This window comes from Homarus americanus, unplaced genomic scaffold (genome assembly GCF_018991925.1).
Source record: "Homarus americanus isolate GMGI-L3 unplaced genomic scaffold, GMGI_Hamer_2.0 scaffold23110, whole genome shotgun sequence".
In the NCBI taxonomy this organism is placed as follows: Eukaryota; Metazoa; Arthropoda; class Malacostraca; order Decapoda; family Nephropidae; genus Homarus; species Homarus americanus.
Genome location: NW_024752122.1, coordinates 667,029 through 691,608, shown reverse-complemented (window position 1 = coordinate 691,608; position 24,580 = coordinate 667,029). Strand labels below are relative to the sequence as shown.

At 42.3% G+C, this 24,580-nt stretch overlaps 1 protein-coding gene across 5 annotated transcripts in view; it reads left to right on the top strand.

The window, feature by feature from the left end:
- Positions 1–24,580, top strand: part of LOC121854949 — a 45,485-nt gene that overhangs the window by 5,542 nt on the left and 15,363 nt on the right. For 3 of the 5 annotated variants that reach the window (XM_042349755.1, XM_042349758.1, XM_042349759.1), the window contains exons 2-5: positions 14,053–14,431; positions 16,146–16,283; positions 17,700–19,160; positions 23,404–23,564. In XM_042349755.1, coding sequence (XP_042205689.1) covers positions 14,059–14,431; positions 16,146–16,283; positions 17,700–19,160; positions 23,404–23,564 — 2,133 coding nt within the window. In that variant the 5' untranslated portion in view covers positions 14,053–14,058. Of the gene's footprint in view, positions 1–1,760; positions 1,837–11,350; positions 11,356–14,052; positions 14,432–16,145; positions 16,284–17,699; positions 19,161–23,403; positions 23,565–24,580 lie in introns of those variants that run through there. The other 2 variants (XM_042349756.1, XM_042349757.1) reach the window with 2 other exon arrangements.

The following is a 24,580-nucleotide window of genomic DNA, read 5'->3' as shown; positions in this document are numbered from 1 at the left end:
ACACTGATAAATGTTGGTAATCAACCGTGAAATATATACTTTACCACATCAACCACTCTGACATGTTTAACCCATATGCTTTATGTTACGTATAGAGACTTCATGAGTATTCCGTCACACACACACCAGTTGTTCATTATATGTAGTCTTTGATTATGTTTCTCCAGCTGTAAAAAATCTTTAGACAAAGCTGGAAAGAGTTTTGTTGGTCACTCGTTGTACTGTAAGAGAGTCGACTGGTCGTAGCTTACTGCCAGTGTTTCACTTATGCTTCATTATAAATGCTGTAATTCTCATAATACGTTATTAACTGTAGTGTTGTCAGTTGTGGTTCTTCCTCATAACACCAAACATAAACTTGCCGTTCATCTTCATCAAGTTGTGTGGTAGCCAACTGTTAACTCGGCAACAGTTACCGAACCTGGTGAGGAGTAAGCGTCGTAGTTAGACTTTAAAGGTAACTGTTAACATCTGAGGTAGGTGTTAGTGGAGATAGATAACTGTTACCACCTGGGAGATGTTGTACCACCTGGGGAAGGGTAAGAACAATCAACAATAGTGTGGGTCTCAGGTGGTTCCGCTCACAGCATTTCGGTCATTCACGTTTGACCTGTAGACGTTTGTTAACCTTAGACGTTGTGGGTGAATGTACCTCTCGCTCTCTTACAGGTCGTGACCCAGCAGGTAATGGGAGTTGTGCCCGGGTTGACGAGGTATACGTGTGTGTGTGTGTAATGATAAAACTGTTATTTGGTGACAGTTGTGTGTACGTGTGTGCGGGAGTAAGTGATGGTCTCCACTGTTTATAGTAACTCTTGAGAGCGAGATATAAGAACATTGGAGATGATGGTGCTGGAGTCGCTTCATGGTACACAAGTGGCGTGATGATCCACCTTCGGTATATTTAGATATTGAGTCACCGTCGTACAGGTTCAGCCTACCCAGTGTAGGTATACAGTGGTAAACTTCGACTCAACTAGAGATAGCCTTTGTGATGGTGGCCAGCCTCGTGTGTGAAGGAAAGACAAGAGAGGAAGAGCGTCAGTGTACAGGTTGTGGTGGGAAGGGTGTGCGCGCCTCAGGGAATACCTTTCCCACTCGTCCTCGTCTCAGCTGAAGTAACAATAACCTTCACAAAAAGTGGAACCCGTCACCCCCGACCCTTGATGACTCTTGATTATTGTGAACGTTCAGGGGCTGTGAGGTGGGGCAGCCACGGAAGGAAGCAGAGTGAATGGTGAGGTGAGAGAACAGAGGATGACGAGTAATTGAGCTGGTCGTGATGATGATGAGGAAAACCAAAAATAAATGAAAGGTGGACAGGAGACACAAGAATAAGAGAAGTTTAAGGTGAGGGAGGTGGTGAAGGTGAGGGAGGAGGAAGTAAGCGGTGGAGGTTAAGGTTATCTAGTCCTGGGAGAGGTGACGTCACACCTGTGTGCACAGGCCACAGTGTTGGCAGCTGGCCCACATATAGTCAGTATTATATACCACCAACACTGTGAAGTGTGGTCCAGGTCATGTCTCTCTCACGTGTGGAGGCTCTCACCTTAACAATCGTGGCATCTAACCAAACCTAACTCAAGTTAGTATCGTTTAGTGTCCAGGTATGATGCTGTTATTAGGTAAAGGTTAATTGTTGATTATATGACGTGGCACTATCAATAATACTGCAGTGATAATTCTGTTATAACTGAATAACAATAATATAATAATAATAATAATGGACGTTAAGACAATAATGGTGTTTTTTGTTTCAGGTAAGCTGATTACTACGAAAGTGGTCCTAGTTGTCACTTATGGACTTAAACTACCTTTACCCGGATACTTATAAAGGTAAAGTGGTCTTTATTGGTGTGTGACAGTGTGTGTGTGTTGCAGACGTCGCTGGGTCCTTCACTCCTTACTTTCTCTCATCTCTCCCTGATACCGGAAGTGAGGAGGGAGTGGTGGTACTAGTGTGGGTCAGAGAGAGAGAGACGCCACTCTAGTAAGCCTCTCGCATTACCCTTCACTGTTCTACATAACTATTGAGTCGCTAAAGAGTGTAAGTGGTCATGGTGGTGATTGTAGTAGTTAATGGTGATGATTGTGGTAGTTGTAGTAGGCGGTTCTGCTGATTGTGGTAGTTGTTGTGATAGGTTACAGTATGTTAGGTTACAGTATGTTATATTAGGTTACAATATGTTATAGGTTAGTTTAGATTATTAGCGTCAGGTTAAGTCAGGTTTTATGTTAATTAAGTTAGCGTTAGATTGTACTAGTTTAGGTTGGGTTGGCGATGGGATATTAGATCTTAAGGTGATATAAGCTGATGGTAGGTTAGGGGAGGTTAGTTTTAGGATGTTAAATTTTGAGGTGAAATAAGCCGAGGTTAGGTTAGGATGTTAGATCTTAAGGTGATTTAAACTAGAGCGTTTGTCTTCGGGTGATCCAGATTGTGTGTTGGTTCTGACGTATTAGGCTGTGTCTCTGAGGCTTCACGTCAAGACTTCTTCTCAAGTCCGCTGTGATTGTCTGAAACTTGAGCTGTCTCTCGCTGGTCGAAACTATACAGATACCGAGTCGATAACAATATTGGCATGGCTGAGCCAGTTAAGAGCCTGGGCTGTCTTGAAGGCACCTGATATATACTGTACATTTATCTCAAGGAAGTATTATGTAACATTTAGTATCATCTGGACTAGTACACGTAGCATGGTGGTACTGGTAGTAAGAACATAACAGAATGTTACTACGGCTATCACTTGGTTATTTATTTATTTTTAGTTTATATTTTAAGTATACAGTATACATATTTTACAGTGGAGTTGATAATTATACATTACTATGATAAGGGAAGGAAGCACTACAACATGGGTTACGTATTCACACACACACTTTTAATTTTCTGAACTTAATCAACAATTTCTTAAGATAATTTTATCGTATTTACATGACCTTTATTATTAGTTCATTAGTTATATTAATTTGAGTCGTCGTTGAGTATCCTAACCTTACTTAACCTCGCCTCTCCTAAACTCTGCTAAGCTGTAAGTGTGGGCCTTAAACGTGGGGGTTAAGAACTAACCTCGTCGACTAATGGTTAATATTTGTGTGTATAAATTACTTCCAAGATATAATACTGTGGACTGTGGCGGGATACAGCAACGTAGAAAATTATCTTTGTAGTTAAGTACTGTAGATAAGAACATAAGAATGGAGGAAACTGCAAAGGGCCTATTGGCACATACTACGCAGTCCTGTTTACTCCCTACCCGCCCAACCTATATTTGAAGCTATCCAGCGTGTACAAGTTAATGGTGAAGTTCGGAGGTGGAAATTTTTGTTTACAGTGATAAATGATATTTCCGAAGAGTGATTCCCGCGTGGTTAAATATCTCTGTCAAGTTCCAAGACCACGTGTGAACACCTTCAAGTGTTACACGAGGAAGGTGAAGACTCGATTGCGGATTTGACGGATGAAACAGCTCTTGAGTGTATATACAGTACTGTATGTCGGGAACCTGTTAGTGGCCTGGTGCAGGTTTACTGTGTGTGTGTTAGTACAGTACAATGTGAAGCTTCTGACCACAACTTACCTGATAATACCCAACAGTGGTGTTTAACATTACTTCTTCATCAACTGTCTTGACACATTTGTTAGTGAACACTGCATGTGGGTTCTTTGTTGAGGTGAGCGTGGTGGTCGGGGTTATGATGGTTGTGGTGGTGGTGGTGACACAGATGGTGATTGTGATATAAAGGTGGTTGTGGGAATCAGGTGATGGTAGAAGGACTCTGCTAGTAATACCCAACTCCAGACTTGTCTCTACTCCAAGTACTGTTTTATGTGGCTGTTTTGACTAACTTTCTCAGTGTTCTTATTAGATTTAAGTGTGTGTGTGTGTGTGCGTGTGTGCGTGCGTGCGCGGTGTTTCACTTTAAGTTTCAAGTACCAGGTATCAACAACAAAGAAGTGCGGCGGCCGAGTGGATACAGGGCTCGATCCTCGCCCTAAGGGTCTCTGATATGATCCCACGGTCCACTCAGGTGTACATAGGTGCCTGACTTAACAGTTGAAGTGGGGTTGGTCGAGTACTGTGTGTCGACCATATTGTATTACCCACACTGCTCCGGTGGCTCCTCCTCATACTGAATTGACAATAACACTAAACATATAGAAACAACTTTGACTTGTAGAAGGAAGCAGTTTGTGAGGAGACTGGCAGTGTTGTGTAGTGAAGATGGCGGCCAGGTGTGCAGATGGCGGTAAAGGGAACAATTAATGGTAATGATAAATCAACAGAGGAGCGTGCCGGCCATTGTTGTTCCTCACGCCGGAAGTTAGCTGGAGCACCTGTGTGGGGGTGTAGGGAGGGATGAACCTGGAGGAGGAGGAACGCGATGGGTGAACCTGGAAGGGTGGGTCAGGTTGTGGCCCTCAAAGAAAAGTTCAGGTAGTAATTTCCGGTATAAATGTGGCGGCTCTCCCCACATATATATAAATATCCTGGTTGATGAAATGTTTGAATTTCCTGTATGAACCTAATGAGGCAGCAGCATTGTTAACAGGTGGAGACAATGATATTGTTGTAAAAATATTCACACGGTCTCCACCAAAATCTGTGAGGCAGTGTGGAAAATGGTGTTTGAAGTTATGCTTCCTCATGATGGGATGGGTCAACAGGAAGATGGTAAATGAAAAATATTAAACTACTCTTACATGTGTGTGTCTCACAGTAAGTACGGAACAAAAGGTGAGAGAAAGGTGATTCTTACCTTATTGGTGCGGACATAATACTCATCAGGTGTTAATGAACCAAGGTGCTTCAGGTGTACAGTATATACGATCATTGACATAATGGTGTTATGAGTGGTGACAGCTGTGACCTGTGATCCACGTTGACCTTATGTTACCTGTCTTAAACGTGACGTAACCAGGCAGTTGGGCATCACATCTTAGTGACAGGTGGGGTACTTGTATCATGGCGCTAAAACAGCATCACGAGGTATAACCTAACTGAGGATCACACGGACACCAAATGCTCGGATAAGTTGGGTGTTTCAAGTATATCATCATTATCCGGTGTTGGTCATCACAAGAGAATTATCCATTGGCGTCAGGACTGCCAGCTGTGTGTAGTGCTGAGGTGAAGCCGTGTGTCGACTGACCTTCGTTTGTTATGGCTTCATGCAGCGTGTGTCTTGTTGTGGTGAGGACTGGTACTGTTGGTGATGACTGGTAGTATTAGTGATTAGTAGTGTTGGTGATGACTGTTACTGTTGGTGATGACTGTTACTGTTGGTGATGAATGTTACTGTTGGTAATGACTTGTAGTGTTGATGTTGACTTACTTTTGGTAATGAGTTACTGTTGGTAATGACTGATGGAGCTTACTGTTAATATTGACGTGTAGTTTTGTGAAGGTCGTTGCTGACAGATGGAATGTACTGTGTGCTGACAGGGCAGGCAGGAGGGTCTTCTCGGCTCAGTTAATGCCAACACAAAAGTCAAGTTATTGTGTTGTTGGTCACCACTTGTACTGCCTTTAAGCTGGCGCCGCGAGAGAGGGAGATGGGGTAGGGGGAAGGTGTGACAGGAAGGAGAGAGGGCAAGAAGGAAGGAGGGAGGGCAGGAAGGAAGGATAAAAGGTCTGTGTTGTGATCCAGGGCTGTGTTAATAGAACAGGAATAGTCAACATAGGCGGCTGTGTTGTACGGTTGGTTAGACTACCTCACAGGTGGGCATTGATGAGGGTGGAAGTTGATGACCTTGGAAGTATTGGTGTAGACGCCCGTGCACTGGCTGGCGACGCCTACGCCCACACACACGGCCGCCCACCAGGTAACGGCTCACACTTTGATTTAAGGACACGCTTCTCGTCGTAGGCAAAGCGGTTCTTCTGCTTTCTGTTTAACTTGAAGGTAAGATGTTAGGCAGGATGTGGCGTGTTGTGTTTCTTGGTTCCTCACCGTAACTATATTTAGGATGTTGTGTTATAGATGATCGTGATATAGTGAACCGTACCTAACTTAAATAACCTTACTTTGTTTATCTAACACATGGCAGACACTTAATGGACCACCACAAGTTATTCAAATTACTATTATACCACATTTGGTCACCCCAAGTAAATAAGTTTTGTAATAATGTTGGTACGTCGCCTGGATCACCATGTTACTTTCATTCCCCGACCTTCACATCCAGGTTAAGAGTGTGTGGGTATACGGTGGTGTGGGCACGCGTGCTCCTCCCTTCACTCCGTCCACAGGCCACGCCCATCTTTCTTACCAAGAAACACGGGAACGGTGAGAGAGATGACGATGTATCTTGGTCTTTTACTCCACATAGGTTACGTTAAGTGTGGGTAGGGTAGATTAAGTGTGGGTAGGGTTGGTTACGTTAAGTTAGGTTAAGTGTGGGTAGGGTAAGTTAAGTGTGGGTAGGGTTGGTTACGTTGGGTTAGGTTAAGTGTGGGTAGGTTAGGTTGGGTTGGGTTTGATGATAAAGTGAGAGTAATGTGGGTACTCATTATGGTCGAAGTGACAGTAGTGTGTGTGTGTAAAAAAATTGGAGGTGTCAGGGGCTACAACTGCTGCTGCTAGACCACCACCACCGTGTGGTAGACTGCCGCCGCACAGTGTTATTGCGTCACATTAGATATTTTATCCAGTCTAATTTTTTGCACGAGTGATTGTTGACAACAAAGGCTTACGGTAGGGCCTCCCAGTTGTCGTCGTAGGGCCTCCCAGTTGTCGTCGTAGGGCCTCCCAGTTGTTGTCGTCGTAGGGCCTCCCAGTTGTCGTCGTAGGCCCTCCCAGTTGTTGTCGTAGGGCTGCCTCCAGTTGTTGTCAGGGCCTCCCCAGTTGTCGTCGCCTGGACGGGCCTCCCAGTTGTCTGGCTTGTCGTCGTAGGCCTCCCAGTTGTCGTCTTGTCGTCGTAGGGCCTCCCAGTTGTCGTCGTAGGCCCTCCCAGTTGTCGTCGTAGGGCCTCCAGTTGTGGCGTTGTCGACGTAGGGCCTCCCAGTTGTGCGCTTGTCGTCGGGCCTCCAGTTGTCGTCGTAGGGCCTCCCAGTTGTCGACGAGGCCTCAGTTGTCGACGTAGGGCCTCCCAGTTGTCGTCTAGGCCTCCCAGTTGTGTAGGCCTCAGTTGTCGTCGTCAGTTGTCGTCGTAGGCCCTCCCAGTTGTCGTCGTAGGGCCTCCCAGTTGTCGTGGGTGTGGCCTCCCAGTTGTCGTCGTAGGCCCCAGTTGTCGTCGTAGGCCCTCCCAGTTGTCGTCGGCCCTCCAGTTGTCGCGTAGGGCCTCCCAGTTTGTCGTGGCGTCTGGCCTCCAGTTGTGTTCGTCGTAGGGCCTCCCAGTTGTCGTCGTAGGGCCTCCCAGTTGTCGTGGTGCCGTCGAGGGCCTCCAGTTGCCGTCGTGGGCCTCCCGTTGCCGTCGTAGGGCCTCCCAGTTGCGTCAGTTGCCGTCGTAGGGCCTCCCAGTTGTTGTCGTAGGGCCTCCCAGTTGTTGTCGTCGTAGGCCCTCCCAGTTGTTGTCGTCGTAGGCCCTCCCAGTTGTCGTCGTAGGGCCTCCCAGTTGTCGTCGTAGGGCCTCCCAGTTGTCGTCGTAGGCAATAGTAAAAATAAAATGCCATTACAGTGAAGGTCCGGTGTAGTAATGATGATGATGATAACTCTAAAAGGAAATGTAATTTACATTGGATAGATATATGTGTAAAACACTTCTGAAGTGATGTGTAGTGTGGTAGAGTGTAGCAGGTGTAAAGTGTAGCAGGTGTAGAGTGTAGCAGGTGTGTTGTGTAGCAGGTGTGCAGTGTAGCAGGTATAGAGTGTAGCAAGTATGGAGTGGAGAGTGTAGCAGGTGTGTAGTGCAGCAGGTATAGGGAGGTACAGGTGAACTAAATGTGGATCAAGGTAACTGAGGCCAAACAGGTATATTATGTTTGTCGCCTCCATGTGTACACCTCCCTTGGCACACACACACAGGAGAGACGTGTCGCCTCCATGTGTACACCTCCCTTGGCACACACACACAGGAGAGACGTGACGTGATGAAGAGTTGAACTTAAACATCCGGTGTTATTTAATGACGGTTTGTAAATATTGGCTGAGGGGAGAGGAGGGGTGAGGTGGGGGAAGGGAGAAAGAGGTGGGGAGGAAGAAGAAGAAGGGGGTGTTGGTAAGTCTCTCATTATATAACCACTTTCCTCACCTGTTGTCTCACATTTCTCTTCTTCCTCCTTATTTTTTCTATACAGTATTTCTTTCTTTGCGTGCGGGCGCTCTCATCTTTATTTGCTTCTTTCTTTCACTTCCTTTCACTTTCTCAACATTTCTCTTTCGTCTTTTATCTTTTTCTCTCACCTTCCTACGGCTTCTCTCATCATTTATCTTGTACTGCAAGAGACAGGTGTGTACATTATAATTCTTAACTTATCTTAGGTGTGTGGCTACGTGTTGTAGCTAACTGCTTCTGTTGAATGTTGTAGTGTGTCGGTCAGGTACACACGGGGGTGATGGTACACAGAGGCACACACAGGGTTAATGGTACACACAGGTGGAGGTACACACAGGTGGAGGTACACACAGGGGTAATGGTACACACACAATATCCTGCAGAGTTAAGCCACGTCTGAGCATGGTGTCTTGTGCGCAGTACTTAACAATGTTATGAGGGAACAACTGGTTACCTTACCTAGTAGGTCAACAACATACTGTGTGAGGGACATAACGTGTGTGTTCACTCTTTATCGCGGGTGGTTTTTTTTACCCTTGATACAGGAAGTCACGCAGCAGAGAGAGAGAGGACTGTGTTCAGTGGTGAGTGTTGTTTGGTGGCGGTGTTTCCTGGTCTGTTTTGTACGTTTGTTGTACATGTGTGGCTTGTGTTAGTGTACACGTGATGTATACACTTGAGCACGTGGCTTGTCTGGCAGCTGTTACCTTTAGTGTGTGTGTGTGTGTCAGACGGGGCGGTGACATAGGTAATGTAATTAATTACGATTACATGATACATAATCATGATTATTTCAAAAGGAATTTTCATAAATAAATGAACGTACTACAAAAACTCAATTTACTGTACTGTTTGTCAACCTGGTACAAGTAAATCCTATTTTCCGAGAGATGAACAAAAGGCATTATATATTATAATGGTGTGGACAGTTAATAGACAAGAAAAAAATCAATCTTTAATAGCTGGATCTAAATTTTCATAAGATTAATATGGAAAATATAAATACAGAAATATATCTGACCTAAATAACTGTGAAGTGTTCTGAAGCTAGAGTATTATAGACATGTGGATGTTTACCGAGTCATATAAAGGACTGAATGTAGATGACTCTTTTGATCTCAGTATTGTAAGAAAGGGAAATGAAATATTGGTATGTACTTACTATTATAATCGTGAAAGTAATCGTGATTACTATTACATTTTTAACGTGACTGAATGCTTTGCCAAAAATAAGTATGTAATCGATTACGGTTACACAGTCTGGTGTGTGTGGCCTTAACACCGGACCAGACACGTCTTCCTTCACCCCTCCCCCTCATGTTGCTGCTTCTGCCTCGTCTTCTGCCTTTGTACTGCATACATTGCATAAACATTTTGCAGGTTTTCAAAAGTGCCAACAATAAGTTACGAAATCACTCGCTTCTCCGTTAAGGTAGGACTCCTTTTACGCGTCAGCGCTAAAAATAAATCGCATTGAAATGTACATGGTTGTTTCCATTGGCACGGTTGCGTTAGCATTATGTGTTTGCAGTACATGCCAATCACTCCCTGTAGCAATTGAACACAAACGCTGCTGCAAACGAGTGAATGGAATCCTAGCTTAACTCTTTAAAATACTAATAATGTGTTGCATATTATATATTTTATTTGATGACAGCTATTATATGTAAGTTAACATTTATAGAAGTTATACATGTTTTATGATAATTATTACAGGTATAAACTCCCGATTAAATACTGTGTAGAGGTGTCACGTATTCTTGTCAAGCTGAAGTGCGTGGTTGCCAGGCGTATAACTATAGTACAGTACTCAACCGTTTTGACTGACCAACCATATCGTTCTTTATTCTTATACTCTACTGTGTTGTGTTATATTGTGAAGTAATACGTTTTAGTTTACTTAATTCTCAATGGACTTCAGGAGACGACTGGATGGTGTTGGGTAAGGGACAATATTTTAGCGGATGTTTGAATTTCTCCCAAGATTGTTGCTGTTTCCGTTGGTACTGAGTTGTGGGTCGTCTACAATGGGCGTGGATCAGCTAGAATGGGCGTGGAGAAGTAGGAAATAGGTATAGATAACCTAACTTACCTAATTCAACCTATGAAAACACACACACACACATCCTTTTGCATTTCGTGACATTAAATTTTAGCAGCCATTCATCTGACCACTCGTAACCCCAACAGAGATCTTCCCGCACCTCCCCACAGTCCGTCCAACAGATCTTCCCGCACCTCCCCACAGTCCGTCCAACAGATCTTCCCGCACCTCCCCACAGTCCGTCCAACAGATCTTCCCGCACCTCCCCACAGTCCGTCCAACAGATCTTCCCGCACCTCCCCACAGTCCGTCCAACAGATCTTCCCGCACCTCCCCACAGTCCGTCAACAGATCTTCCGCACCTCCCCACAGTCCGTCCAACAGATCTTCCCGCACCTCCCACAGTCCGTCCAACAGATCTTCCCACACCTCCCCACAGTCCGTCTTAGATTCTAAATCATAGAATGATGGAAAACCAACAACGAGACGATCACATGTTTTGTTGTTGTACTGTATTGGGGCAGGTTAGAATCCCCTAACCAAACCCTATGGGTATGTTTGGTTGTTTAGGTAGTTTAGTCAGAAAGAAGGTCATCTTGGTAACTATCATTGTGTAGTCTGCCCACCACGCATGCGCATTAGGCTGCCGTACCAATTGACATCAAGGTTTTATATACGGCTCCCATACCTATATCCTCTGCCCAGTATTATGGTCACGACACTACAAAGGAAATTTCAACAGTGCAGTACGACAGTATCCTCGCCAGCCAGCAGCAACAAAGAAGGAAACCTTTCACTAGGGCACCAGTTGGTTCTACCTGTCTGGGCAGTTTATTGTGAAGGTGGTGTGGTGGAAGTGATAAGGATTATTTCTCGCTGTTGCACCATACAAGATCAAGTAGATGGAATTAGGTTTGTTGGAATGCGCGCTCGAGATGTATCTTGTCTGTATCTCCAGAATGGTGAAAGATTTTTTCACGTTTGAATGATAGAGTTACAGCTCATATGGGCGAAATTGTGGTGGGCTAATGTGCGTGTGCGCACGCTCACAAAGAGCGCGCCCACTCCCGGGTGACTGGCAGCAAGTGGTGAGGTGGAGGGCAGCGATCACCATTTGCATCTATAAATGTTTACCAACAAAGAGAATAATAGACGGAAAACAATATTGGTGATACATACGACACGATCTCTAACGACATTAATATTAGAATTGGTTAGCTTACTGTGTGGGCACTGTGTCGTCATAGTGGGACTGACTGTATGTATGTGGTTGTGTTGGCTAATATGAGGTAGTATTGACTGGTTATGTGGTAATATGAGGTAGTATTGACTGGCTATGTGGCAATGTGAGGTAGTGTTGGCTATTATGTGGTAATATTAACTAGGTATGTGGTAATATGAGGTAGTATTGGCGAATTTTGTGGTAATATGAGGTAGTATTGGTTAACTGTGGTAATATGAGGTAGTATTGACTAGCTATATGGTAATATAAGGTAGTATTGGCTATGTGGTAATATGAGGTAGTATTGGATAGATAGCCTATCCAATATGGTAGTGCTGGGTATGTTGGATCAGGTTAGCATGTGGTAATATCGGATAAGTGTGTGGTAGTACTGAGCATATACAGTATTAGGTACATAATACATAGTACAGGTACAGTATTAGGTTAGCACACGTATTGAATTAGTATTTGTTATAAGAAGTACCATTTTTGTCATTTTCACAATTGACTTTCTGATATGACCAAAATGTAAGGTGATATTGACGTGGGGGCAACATGTATGAGAGAGCAGTGTTGACTAGTGATGAGGCGCTATTTGTTGGCAACCACGGTGGGAGATCTTTAGAATGTTAAGCCACTTCTTACAATTATCTTTACTTAGCATCAAACACACACACATTCTTTCTTGCCTTCTAGTATCTTTTTGTTTTATAGCTTCTATAACTTATTGGAAATTGGCGGGGTAAGAAACTATTATAGCAAACTACAATAAGTTTTAGTTTAGGTAAGTGATTATGTTCTTTATCGACCCACTGTACTTGGAGTGCCCCAAAAAAGAAAAAAAAATAGAATTACAGTGTGGGATAAAGGTGATGTTGGCTCGCACTAGGATGGAGGTGAGAAGGGAAATTCAGCTATGGCGTTGTCTATATACATATATTATATACAGTGCAGTCCTAGGGAGTTGGTATGTGGTGAGGAGATTGATGAGAGGAGGTCATGTCTGTTTGAGAGCGTTTAGTAGAACCCTTTTCACGGTGAGGCTGTAAGCTTATATACACGTCCACTGTAAGTAAGCGTGGCCGGTGGCTGACCCCCTGCGACGCTAGACGGCAAGGCTTGTCAGAGAAACTTCGTCGCGGGATCAGCGACTACCAGCAGTGGCAGTTGTAGGGGAGAGTATCCACTACAACAGCACCGTATACAGTATACTGTATAATTCTGATAATCATTATTATTTCACCATTATTCTCCCTTCCCAAAATCTCCCGGAGGCTTTCTGTAATAAGAAATACCCAAGCACTTTCTTTACCTCGTGTGTGTGTGTGTAAAATAATTAACATAATAATAATTAACGGTTTATTGAAAAAGCTCTGCAGCCCGAAGGCTGAAAATGTACATTGAACATAAATGACTTATTACATACAAAGCCATGGGGAGTTTACTTAAAAGCCTTATTTAGAGAAAGGAAAAGGAACATACAGTGTACATACAAGTTTATGTTCACAGTGGAGGTCACGTAGGTCATGTGTGTGCACGTCACCATCCATCCAGCTTAATGGTACTACCCTCTATATCTATAATGTTACCCACTTTCAGTATCTCGGCTCTCACCTGTCCACCACTGTGGATATCGATGAAAAGATTCAACATCGGATCAGGTGTGCATCTCAAGCCTTTGGCAGACTCCGTACCCGTGTCTTCAGCTGTAGGGAGCTGAAATTATCTACAAAGCTGCATGTATATCGAGCAGTGGTCCACCCTACCCTGCTATATGGCAGTGAGACATGGGTCACATACAGGAGGCACCTCAAGGCACTTGAAAACTTTCACCAAAATAATCTACGTTTCATCATCCGAGTTCGCTGGGAAGATAAGAGAACAAATGCCAGTATTCTTGCTGACACCAACTGCAGGAGCATCGAGACTATCATTATTCATGAACAACTACATTGGACTGGCCATGCTACCCACTTGGATGACAGTAGACTGCCAAAGCAGTTACTTTTCAGTCACCTAACGAATAGTAAACGTAATGCCAGTGGGTAACTGAAAAGGTATAAGGATAGTCTTAAGACAAACTTGAAAAAGTGCCAAATTGACCCCCTCACCTGGGAGATGATTACTCCACACCGTAAAGCTTGGAGGAGCACCACATGAGAAGGTGTCAATGCAGTACTTTGAGGTAGCACGACTGCAAACAGAGGCAGTCAAGTGCCAATGTTGGAAAGATCTTGCCACTGTCCCTCCCACACTAGATGTAGTCCCTAACATGTGCAACATCTGTAAACGACCCTGCCAGTCCCGTATCGGCCTCTTTCGTCACCTCAGAACTCGCCAACGAAGGTGACATCCCTAACAACTCGTATCATAGCTGGATGATCGTCATACTCGATTCCGAGTGACAGCAAAGTAGTAATAGTAGGGTGGGTGGGGGTGTAGCATGAGGGAAAAGCTTTTGAAGAGTGAACGAAAATATGAAGATCATCAACATGAGCGTTAATCTTTTGTTTTTATGTAGAACATACAGTAAGTTTTAGGTAATGAATGTCATGTTTACTGTTGCAGGTTGTGATGCGTGGTGAGAGTGGTGAAGCCATTGTGGGTGGTGGTGGTGGTGTAGTGAGTGATGAGGTGGCCACACGTGACGGCAGGGAGGTGAAGGGTTCCTTCAGCCCGCCCCTCAGTGCTGCTGCCTCCCAGGTTTCGTTGGCACCCAGTGACCTCACCACCAGCGACCCCGACCTGGCTGGCTCTTCTGCCTATTTTTCGGCAGCATCGTCTCGGCCGCCCTCGTCCTCACAGATGTCTGTCATCACCGACCTCGACTTGACGGCTGGGTCATCGTTGTCTTCGTCGGCAGCGTCGTCTAGACCTCCTTCGTCCTCTGGCCTGGCTACCCCTGACCTAACACTGCCGGCTCCTGAGGACTACACAACAGAGACGGGTAAATGTACCGTATAGCCGTTGATTCATATCCCAAGGTTTACACCAAGACTTCCCAAGCTTCATCATAAAAGGTCCTTTACATTGGTCACAGATAATTTTTCTTAGGCCAGGTGTAAAGAGAGAACATGAGAGTACTGCAGTAGTTAATGTGTTAAGTCGGGACCATAGATTATGATCAGGGATTAACTCTGTCACTCTTATTAGGTCAGGTAAGGTTGTGGGAAAATGGGCAGGCCATGTGAAATCTGATTAGGTTTGGTATATTTGCATGAGGCACCTGACCCAAGACTTGACTTGACAAGTTAGTTCCATACTGTTGCCTTGCAATAGAGCTTAAGGTGCAGCTAAATTTTTCTCCAAATGGCAGAATTTCAGACTAACAGTGTGACAAGGGTGAATTTTAAAGTCTGTTGACGACATCAGAAAGTGTTTGATGAGCTTATCAAAGAGACGGTGATTAAAATAGAGCTCTCAAGGTGCTTGTACAACCTTTGTCTGTGAGGCATAATTTTCCTCAATGCTGTACACTCGGATACCATAATATCTAGCCCACCTGGGTCGATGCTGGAGGTTAGAACAGTGTCCTTTCTGGATGGGAGCCCACTCTAACTATCACGAGGCAACACACGCACGAACACACACAGTCATAGTACGGCTGTATAGATGATATTATGTATAAATATTGTATATGGCATTTTATACTCTGCATTATCTTCATTATATATGAACACGAAGAAAAATTACCATAGGTTGTAGTTATGAAAGTATGAATGGAAATAAACACTTCCAAACCACCCAGTGACTCCACACAACGTGTGTGTGTGTGTGTGTGTGTGTGTGTGTGTGCCAGACCACGATGCTTCCACCACACCCCATCTATATCTTTTATTTTCCCTTCATTCGCGTAACTATATGAAAAATCGTTTTTAATTTAACTACATATTTCAAAAACCTTAAATTACATGTGGATCAGTCACTCCTCATTTGACACACTTATAGTGTAATACTTTGACCATCCCACCTGGGCACATGGAGGCCCACGGTAACTCTCATTGGTAGCTTCTCAGTTGCTGATATTCCTTCTTATTAATGGTAATCATATTTTGTGTAGCTACTTGGCTACTATACAGTATTTGTATGTTAACATTCTGTGTCTCCTGTTATTGTGTACATGCTGTAAATATTTTCATCCCTAATAATGTTAACTGTATCACTTTTTGTTGCAGTCTGCTGTACATCTTTGCTGTTAATATTGAATATTATTTCATTTTCGGTGAGCTTGTAATGTAAATGTAGGCTGGTAGTGTTTGATTATCTCGGGGAGTTGTGACCATGCTTTACCAGCTGTTCCCACCATGTGGGTTGGCATTAGGGAGAGAATCCATCCATAAAACATTGCTGTAACATGTCTGATGGGTCACCAGAGCTGTACCCATCCCCTGGTCTCTGCCATATTTTATGGGCTGGTGCCCTGGATGTGTGGTGGTGAGTGGGTTGGAGGGGTGGGAGGGACATTGTCTTGATTTTACCCAGCAACTCCCATCGGGTAATCACGGCTAACCCACACAAGTGTGAAAACCATCCATAAAAAATGATGATGAATTATCCATCAGTAGTTCCTTTATAATCCTGGATCTTTACTACACTGGTGGTACAACCTGGCCAGGTTATATCATGTAACACAAGCTGCAATGTCAGTGTTGGTTTTTCAGTGGAATTCCCAACCAGTCCTCGCGCCTTGAAGATTGACAGACTGAAATGTAATGGAGTGTGTTTTGTGGAGTCAGAGGAGGCGATGGAAGGTCTTCACTCAGCAACTCCAAACTTACTTACTCCAACATATAAACCAGGTGTGTTAGTGTCTTCTGTATCATAATAATCATGAGTATAGTACATTAATTGTATTCAGAAGCTGATAGAGATTTATGGTACAGTGCCAATAATGTAGGAAACAGTATAGTTTTCTGTTATATTTAACATGCTATAGCTACCAAAGTATATAACTACTTCACCCAAATGAAATTTAAGTAGATTTTTCTTCTTTTGTGACTTGATAGAAATCGATAATTAAACAAAGCATAAATGATTACATCAGTCAGTTCTCTCATCCTTCAGTTTCAATTAAGTATTTGAACAGATAAAAAGATAATAAAGCATTTGTGGCTGGTGTTGCTGGGGGGCTAGCTACACAACTAAAGCTACACAGATTGGGAGAATTACATCTTTAGTACAGTTGGGGATACTTGAGATAAGGCTGTGGCTAGTTGGGTAAACTATGGGTCACACTACAGTACAGTACTCAACTGACACAGGCTAAAAAGTGTAACACAGGAGCTCCTCTACTTACGAACGAGTTACATTCCTGAGGCTTGTTTGCAAGTCCAACTTTACTCTTGTAGATACCAAACATCTTGTAAAAAATGATAAGATAATGGATATTTAGTACAGCTATACCCTTTAATACAGCCTTAAAACCTGGCTCACTCTTCTCTTAGGTAATGTTTGTTTTATCTGGAAATTTCTTCAGAATAATCCAGTCTCATCCACATTAAATAACTGTTCTGGCAGGTAACCCCCCTCAGTGATGATGTTTGCATCTCTAAAAGTTTGTACTTGTACTGTGCTGTAGGTATAGGGGAGAGTAACACAATAAAGGTGTAGGTAGCAGTTAATACACCTCAGTAGTGTAGTGGTTATAATAATAGGGGTTGGGTTCACAATACAGTTGTAAGTATGGAGATGATTTAATGGCATAATAGAGCTACTGTAAGAAATTATACAGGTGTTACCATGTTGGGGTTTAAGGGAGGGTAAAGCTTGGATGATGATGTGTTTTTTGTACAGTAAATACTGCATGCAAAATGCGATTATGTAAATTTTTTGAGCTATGCTATATTCTTTTAGTTGAATATACAAGTACGGTAAATATTAGTTTGTTTTAGGTGTAACAATTCAGTACTTATGTCAAGCCTCACCAGATGGTGTTTCATATTAATGGTAAAAAAGTTATTTATGCAGTTTTTAATAGCCTATTTAGTTGTATGTTTGTTTGCTTAACGGAATAACATTTGTACAGTATCAGCTTTGTACAATTATATTATGTAGTTTTGAATTGTTCCTTTTATGGTTTTAATGGATAGTAATTTATTTGATGATCTGTGCAGTGTAGTACTGATGTAGGCATTTATTTCTTGTTGCTCATTGAAGTGCAGTACTTGTGTAGGCAGGGCATTTTGTATACAGTAACAGTAAGCTTATGCTTCCAGATGAATTAGAGACATCTGATAACTCAGCCAAGCAAGGATATGGCTTTGAAGTTGGTAGTGATTTAGAGGAAGATTATTTTGAAGAATTTCACCTACCCAACTCCCATGAAAATGCATTTGTGAGGCACAAAAGTTTTCGGCGAAAAGTAAACCTGACGCCCATCCATGCTCCCGACGCAGAGAAGATAGAAGGACTAGTGCGGACTGGAGAGTTTCAGAGACACGGAAGTATGCGCAGGAAAATTGTTCCCGAAGAAACGGCCATTACTACAGAAGAGCATAATAGTAGATCCAAGTTGGACAATAATGAAAACATAGAAGAGGAGGATGTGGGTATGTCCTTATCATCTGATGCTGTGGGAACCTTTGCCAGAGACCTTAAGGAAATAGAAAACATGTTGAATGGGAGTGAAGAAGTGGGGGAAAATATTTCGGACATTGTAGCTGGCGAGAATTTTATGCGAGAGATGTCGGGAAATTTGACTTGCGATAATGCGCCTGTACAGCTGCAGCAAGTGATCCAGCAGACCAACACCTCCACACCTAAATCTAGTAGTACAAAAAGCTCTAACTCTGGAGCAATCGACCTGAACGTGACAGAAGACGAGAGCCTGAGCATCGAACAGAGCACACTTATGAAGGTTCGTGAATGTCTCGATTTCACAAAATATAAAGATATCTACAACCTTAGTGGGAGGCTGCAGGACATACTCACACCAAAAGAAATCGAAGAGGTCTTGAATAACTCTGAGCGATACAGTGAATATGTTAACAAGGATGTGATCGAGGCTTTGCACAATTCTCTACAAGAGCAACACAATAATAACTCTTCTGGTAATACTGATAGTGGAATTTCCTCTCCAAAGAAAATGATATCTGCAGAAGGTCTGGATTTAGATAATGTCGTCAAGACTGACATTCGAGCCGTATTTGACGACACCAACCCTAAAATGAGTGATTCTAGTGTCACCCCATCAAAGAGATCCTCGGCCGTGTTTATTGACGATGATGACATTGAAGAAGACACGGGCTTCAGGTTTGAGAGACGTAGATCACTTCGTCTCAGTAAGGAAGGACTCCAAGACCTCGAGGTGGAAGGGGTCTTCATTGAGAGCAAATCACAAGATATTGGTCTTAAAAAGATAAAAGCTCCAACCCTTGACTTAAGTGCTAGCACCAATGAAGAGTGCAATGAAGTACCAGACCTTTCAAATACTGAAATTATTAATGTACAAATTGTTCAAGTGCCAGACAAGGAAACCAGCAATAATGAAATCCAAGTGCCATATACAAGTGTACCTGTGCCACATATTGTCATCACAAGTACATGTGAAGAGAATGACAAAGATGAAATTAATGTGTCCATGTTGTTGATTGAAGGCAGTGATGCATCAGACATGAATGTCTCGCCCACCACTCCTGAAACTCCATGTAACTTTGACAACAAATCTCCTGAGAAAGGTAAGTTTTTCTCTATATTTGTAACATAGGAAAATCTTACGTTTAGTGATATATTTGAATGTTTACAAAACTCTTGGTGAAAGGTCAATATTTTTTTAAGTTTGGATCGACTATATATCATTAGGTGTGGAACAGTGCAGTACAGCGGAGTTGTAAAAAGTACTGGACTTTGCTACCTAAGTAAAAGTATTGTTACATTGGCAAAATGTTACCGAAGTAGAAGTAAAATTATCCAAAGATCAATGTACTCAAAAGAAATAAAAAGTATCTCATTCATGAAGTACTCAAGTCCTGAAAGTAAAAAGTAACAAAATTATTAATTGTCCCAAATACAGTGGTCCCTCGGTTAATGAACACAATTCGTTTCAGAGGGTCGTTTGTTAATCGAAACCATTGTTTCAATGGGATATTGGGTAATTGGTTCCAAAGTAAAAAAAAAATATGCAATAAAGTACACTTACTTTGAGGTGTGTATGTAGAAGGTTCCTGGTTGATGATGATGATGATGGGAATTAAAAGTGGGGGTGGAGGAGAAGGGAGAAGAGATGGAAGTGGAGGAGAAATCACCTTCCAGTGGACCCATGCTTGATGCAGTCATTTTACCAAAAAAATTTTAAGTTCACTTGGTGTAATTCAAGATTATTTTATTTAAATCAACACTGCACTGCGCTATATATTATCAATATGTTAACAAAATTTCAGAATGACCAATAATTTTAATGTAAAAATGCAAAAATATTCAAGACACCAACAAAATAGATGTTCACTCCACTGTCAACAAAGCCCATCTGACGCCTGGTGGCTGAGTCAAGCGTCTCATCGGCGCACAAAAAACTAGTTCCCTGTACTGCATATACTATCAATATGTTAAATAAATGTTAAATGACTAATAATTTTAATATAACAAATGCACAAATATTAAAGAGCACTACTTTCTTGATATTTACTCCACTGGAAATGAATGTAAACATAGAACAGGATTTCGTTAATCGAAGTTTTGTTCGTTAACCGAATTGACGTTCCTTATGGGAGGTAATTTGTTAGCCCACATTTCATTAACTGAGGGACCACTGTATTAGCATAAATCCATGATAACTTACAAAAATATAGTTAACTAAATAAATTAAGACGTATAGCATTTCACGTGTTTATTTTCTTTTCTTTCTATCGAGATTAATTAATACCGTAACTGATTCTCAAAATTATGGCTGTTCAATCAGGATCTTTAGGTCTAAATATAAGCCCAGTATGACCCACTAAAAGAGATTATGTTCAGCCGCTCTTGTCCCTACAATCCATCACAGGGATAGTGAACAGGCTGAAAGTATATCCATCCAACACTATGATCACTTTCTCACTTATCCACTTTAGTATTGTTGACGTGGACTTGTGGTCCGCAGACATATTGTTTTCTCTGCTCATATTAGGTTAGGACACAGACCTATCTGGCTTGTATCTGAGGTGGGGGATGACCCCCACCACTGGCCTTAATGAGACAGGCCAGTGATTACCCCTCATCTCTTCCCTTGTCCCGTTGTAATTTCCCTTGTAATATTTGCACCTTGGCGTAGCCTTATCTTGAACTAGGTAACAGTTAAATCTGAATGACAACACTATATGGTGACTGTTCCAACTGGGGCTAGATGTTCCAGTTTGGCCACCGTACCCTCCTCGTTTGTTATGATGAGGCCTAGTGGCTTGGGTGTTTGCTCCCCTCTGTATTGTGTCGGGTCTTTAACATGGTGGAACAAAAAATTATCTTGGAGTTTCTACAAAAAGAGTAGCAGGGTTATTCAAGTCATTTGGGGTGAACTCGTTTCTCCAGTCGATGTCGCCATAGTTAAAGTCTCCCATGATAAGGAGGTGGCTAGGTTTGAGCATTGCTGCATTGTCTATTAAGGCTCTTGAGTTCCTTTGATTTAGTGGGCCACAGTTTGGGGAACTGTAGATACACCCGACATAAGTAAGTCCCCTACCTTTAGTTTAATTTTACACCAGTTGGACTGTTCAAAAAATCCTTTCCCTGTACCCTTGCCTAGCTGGCTCTAAGGTCTTGCCTAGCATAGATAACCACACCCCTCTTGCAAGTTTTTGAGAAAAGTTCATAAAGGGGTCATATCCAGCAATAATGAACTCGCATTCCTCTGGGTCGATTCTCTTGTTCTTGTACAACAGTTCTACAACTCCTACAATATCTTGTTGGTGTACCTTCAGTATTGTTTAAAACTTCTCTTTCTTATCAAGGAACATGTCAGTATTAGTGTACATGACATTCAAGCTACAATTTGTTCTCGGTAACGTCTCTGCTCTTAGTAATAAACCCGCTCCCCCTCTCATTCTCAGAAGCTGCAGCATTTGCTAAGTACACTGTATTTTGCAGGGTGTGGTTAGAAATGTCATTGTTTACAAGGCGCTCGCCTCCTCCCGGCTGATAGGCAGAGCTGGTGCCACCTCCCAGGCGGGGGGTAGAGCGGGTGGAGGGTGAGCTGCTGTCCCCCGGCCCTGTGTTGGCACACTTGCTTCCACCACCCTCTCCCTGAATGTAACCCATGCACCTGTCCCCGCTCCTCCTCGACTCCTCCCTTCTCTGCTTCAAGCCCTGCAGGAGCTTCCTGTGCTGTTTCCTCTGCATTACTGTGCTATTTGGGTGAATGAATACACTCCAAAATGCCTCGCTCCTTGCTAAGTTTTTTGCCTGCCGAATAACCTCCCATTTCTCCTCCTCACTCACTAGTGTGATCCTGAGGGGGCGAAGCTTATCCCCCTGCTTTTGTCCCAGCCTCCTCACATCCTGAGGTGTTGATGGCATCTTCAGAACCTCTGTACAAATATTCTTAAACTGCATCTTATCGTGTGTTATCTTACTCTCAGTTCCCTCCGCCTGGCTCTCGGGGACTTCAGAAACTATTATTGTACAGTGTTCCTGTGCTGGAAACGTTCTCGTTGTTCCTCCTCTCCCCTAACAGTAGGTCTGTTAATTTTCATTTCTTCGACACACTTCTTCAGAGTCCCTTGCTGCTGTAGAACCTGTTCTAATCCTGCATTACTCTCCACCTCCCGTGGCCCTGCTAACTCCTCTTAGCAACCACCTCCATTCTGTCGGCTACTTCCTCAGTCTTAGCAAGGATCTCTTTCCCAACTTGTTCTAGTTTGGCAACCAGCAAGGCTCCAGCTTCATCTATTTTCGTCCCTCGGGAACTCGTTCCCCTATGGCTTGCAATCGCCTCATTCACCTTGACTTTGCAGTCAGGGCAATACCAGCAACAGCCTTCATGCTTTACGGCAGTTTGCATCATTCTAAACGTTGCATTAGTCAGGCCTGTATCCGACGTCCCCCTGCAGTAATCACATATCATACTCATGGTGGTTGTTGTAGGGGGGGGGGGGTGCAGACTTTGTATAGATCTACACCTATTTAAAAATAAAGAGAAAAAAACAGCACTTAGCTGCCCTCTGCTGGTGTTAACCTCCCCTGTTGCCTTTAGAGTTGTCTTCTGTTTTTCTTCTCTTTTTTTTTCAGTTCACTTCGGCTATTTGTCGGTACAGTATTTATGTGCTATCTCTATATACACTGCATTTTGCTATGAATAACTGAGTTTATACACCCACCCAATCCTTTAGAAACACAGAAAAATTAAATCAAACTTTCTTTGGGGCGGTAATAGAATGCCTTTAAGGATAGCCAAGCTTGTTGATTTTATTTATTTTTTATTTTAACTAATATTTCATTATAGTTTCTTTTCCCGTTCTCATCGACGACTATATCTCTTTGTACTATCACTGTGTACACTGTATCTCCCTGTGAATGGTATATTGTAGGTGTAGTTTCAGTCATGAGAAAGTACACAAACAAAATAAAATTTAATTTCTGTTATAATTTACACCTGTACTGTAGTTACATTAAACTATGTACTATTAATCTGCAGTTGAACAAAGTGTCTTAAGGAAGCTTAATATTGTATCTATGGCTACTAGTGAGTTTACATGTTAAGTTAACTTGTTCACTGTATGTTGGTCACCACACTCAAACTGGCTCATAATCATTCTGTAGATAGTCACACCATTATGTTCTCTTAATAATTCACAAAAACATTGTAAAAAGCTGTGGAAATGAATTGGAGACAAATAGTTATTTGTACACTGTTGATTGTTATCGCTGCACCACAATGTGTACCTCCATGTGTACCTCCTCGAGTATACTGTATAAGGTAGTGTTCTTTAATTGTCATTTTCTTATTGCTAGAGAGGCCAGTTAGTCTGGAGTTTGGCAGTACAAGTCAACGAAAAAGAATCTCTGTTGCGGAGGACATTCTAAGATCACCTATTGAAGATGACACTATTTCTGTTGCTTCAGCATTTAGCCAGAGAAGTGATGGAGAAGAAGATGATTGTGATGATATTAAGGTCAGTGATCTATGCCCGGGCGGGCTAATACACATTAAAAAAACAAAAATAAATAAAAATAATTCTGAAAACCGAAAAATTCCGAAATGCCTCTGGCCCCAAGGATTTCGGATAAGGGATTTTCAACCTGTGTGTGTGTGTGTGCCTATATATATATATATATGTATATATATATACCTCTCTCTATATATATATATATATATATATGTATGTATCTCTTAATATTATGTATATTGTATGTAATAATATGTATGTATGTATGTATATATAATATATATATATATATATGTATGTATAATATATATATATATATATATATATATATATATATATATATATATATATATATATATATATATATATATATATATATATATATATATATATATATATATATATATATATATATATATATATATGTATGTATGTATATATATACAGTATTACCCCGCTTTACGCGGTTTCACTTAACGCGATTTCTTATATATGCGGTGCCTCGCCAGAACCGAACTTTCACTTAACGCGGTTCATCTACTCATATATGCAGGAAGCGGCGTGGGCACAATGCGCACAAGGTTGCCCAGTCATCAAAACATTACCGAGTTATTCACCTGCCACCCACCACAGCCGGCCCAAGTCAGTGATAGTGATAATTATAGTGAGGATATGGACTTATATGGACTTCGAGGGGTTTGACAAAGAGGCCCTGCAAGCCTCTGTGGTGGATAGTGATACAATTGATACAAGTGATACAGGTGAGGGCCAATAATCTGCCCTCTGCCTCGGAACCAACCCCCTATCCCCGTGTGCCCAGCCATCTTTTCTACTAATGTAAGTGTTAAAAAACCTAATATTATTGATATTTCTCTTAATTATTAATTGTGTGTGCATACCATCATAAAATTAAGAAGTTATTTTTACTCCAACGTAGGTATTGTGTCTGAAAAAGTGGAGTTTGGGGGTCGGCCCGGTCTCTATTTCAATTAATCCCATATGTTATGTTGTTCACTTTACTC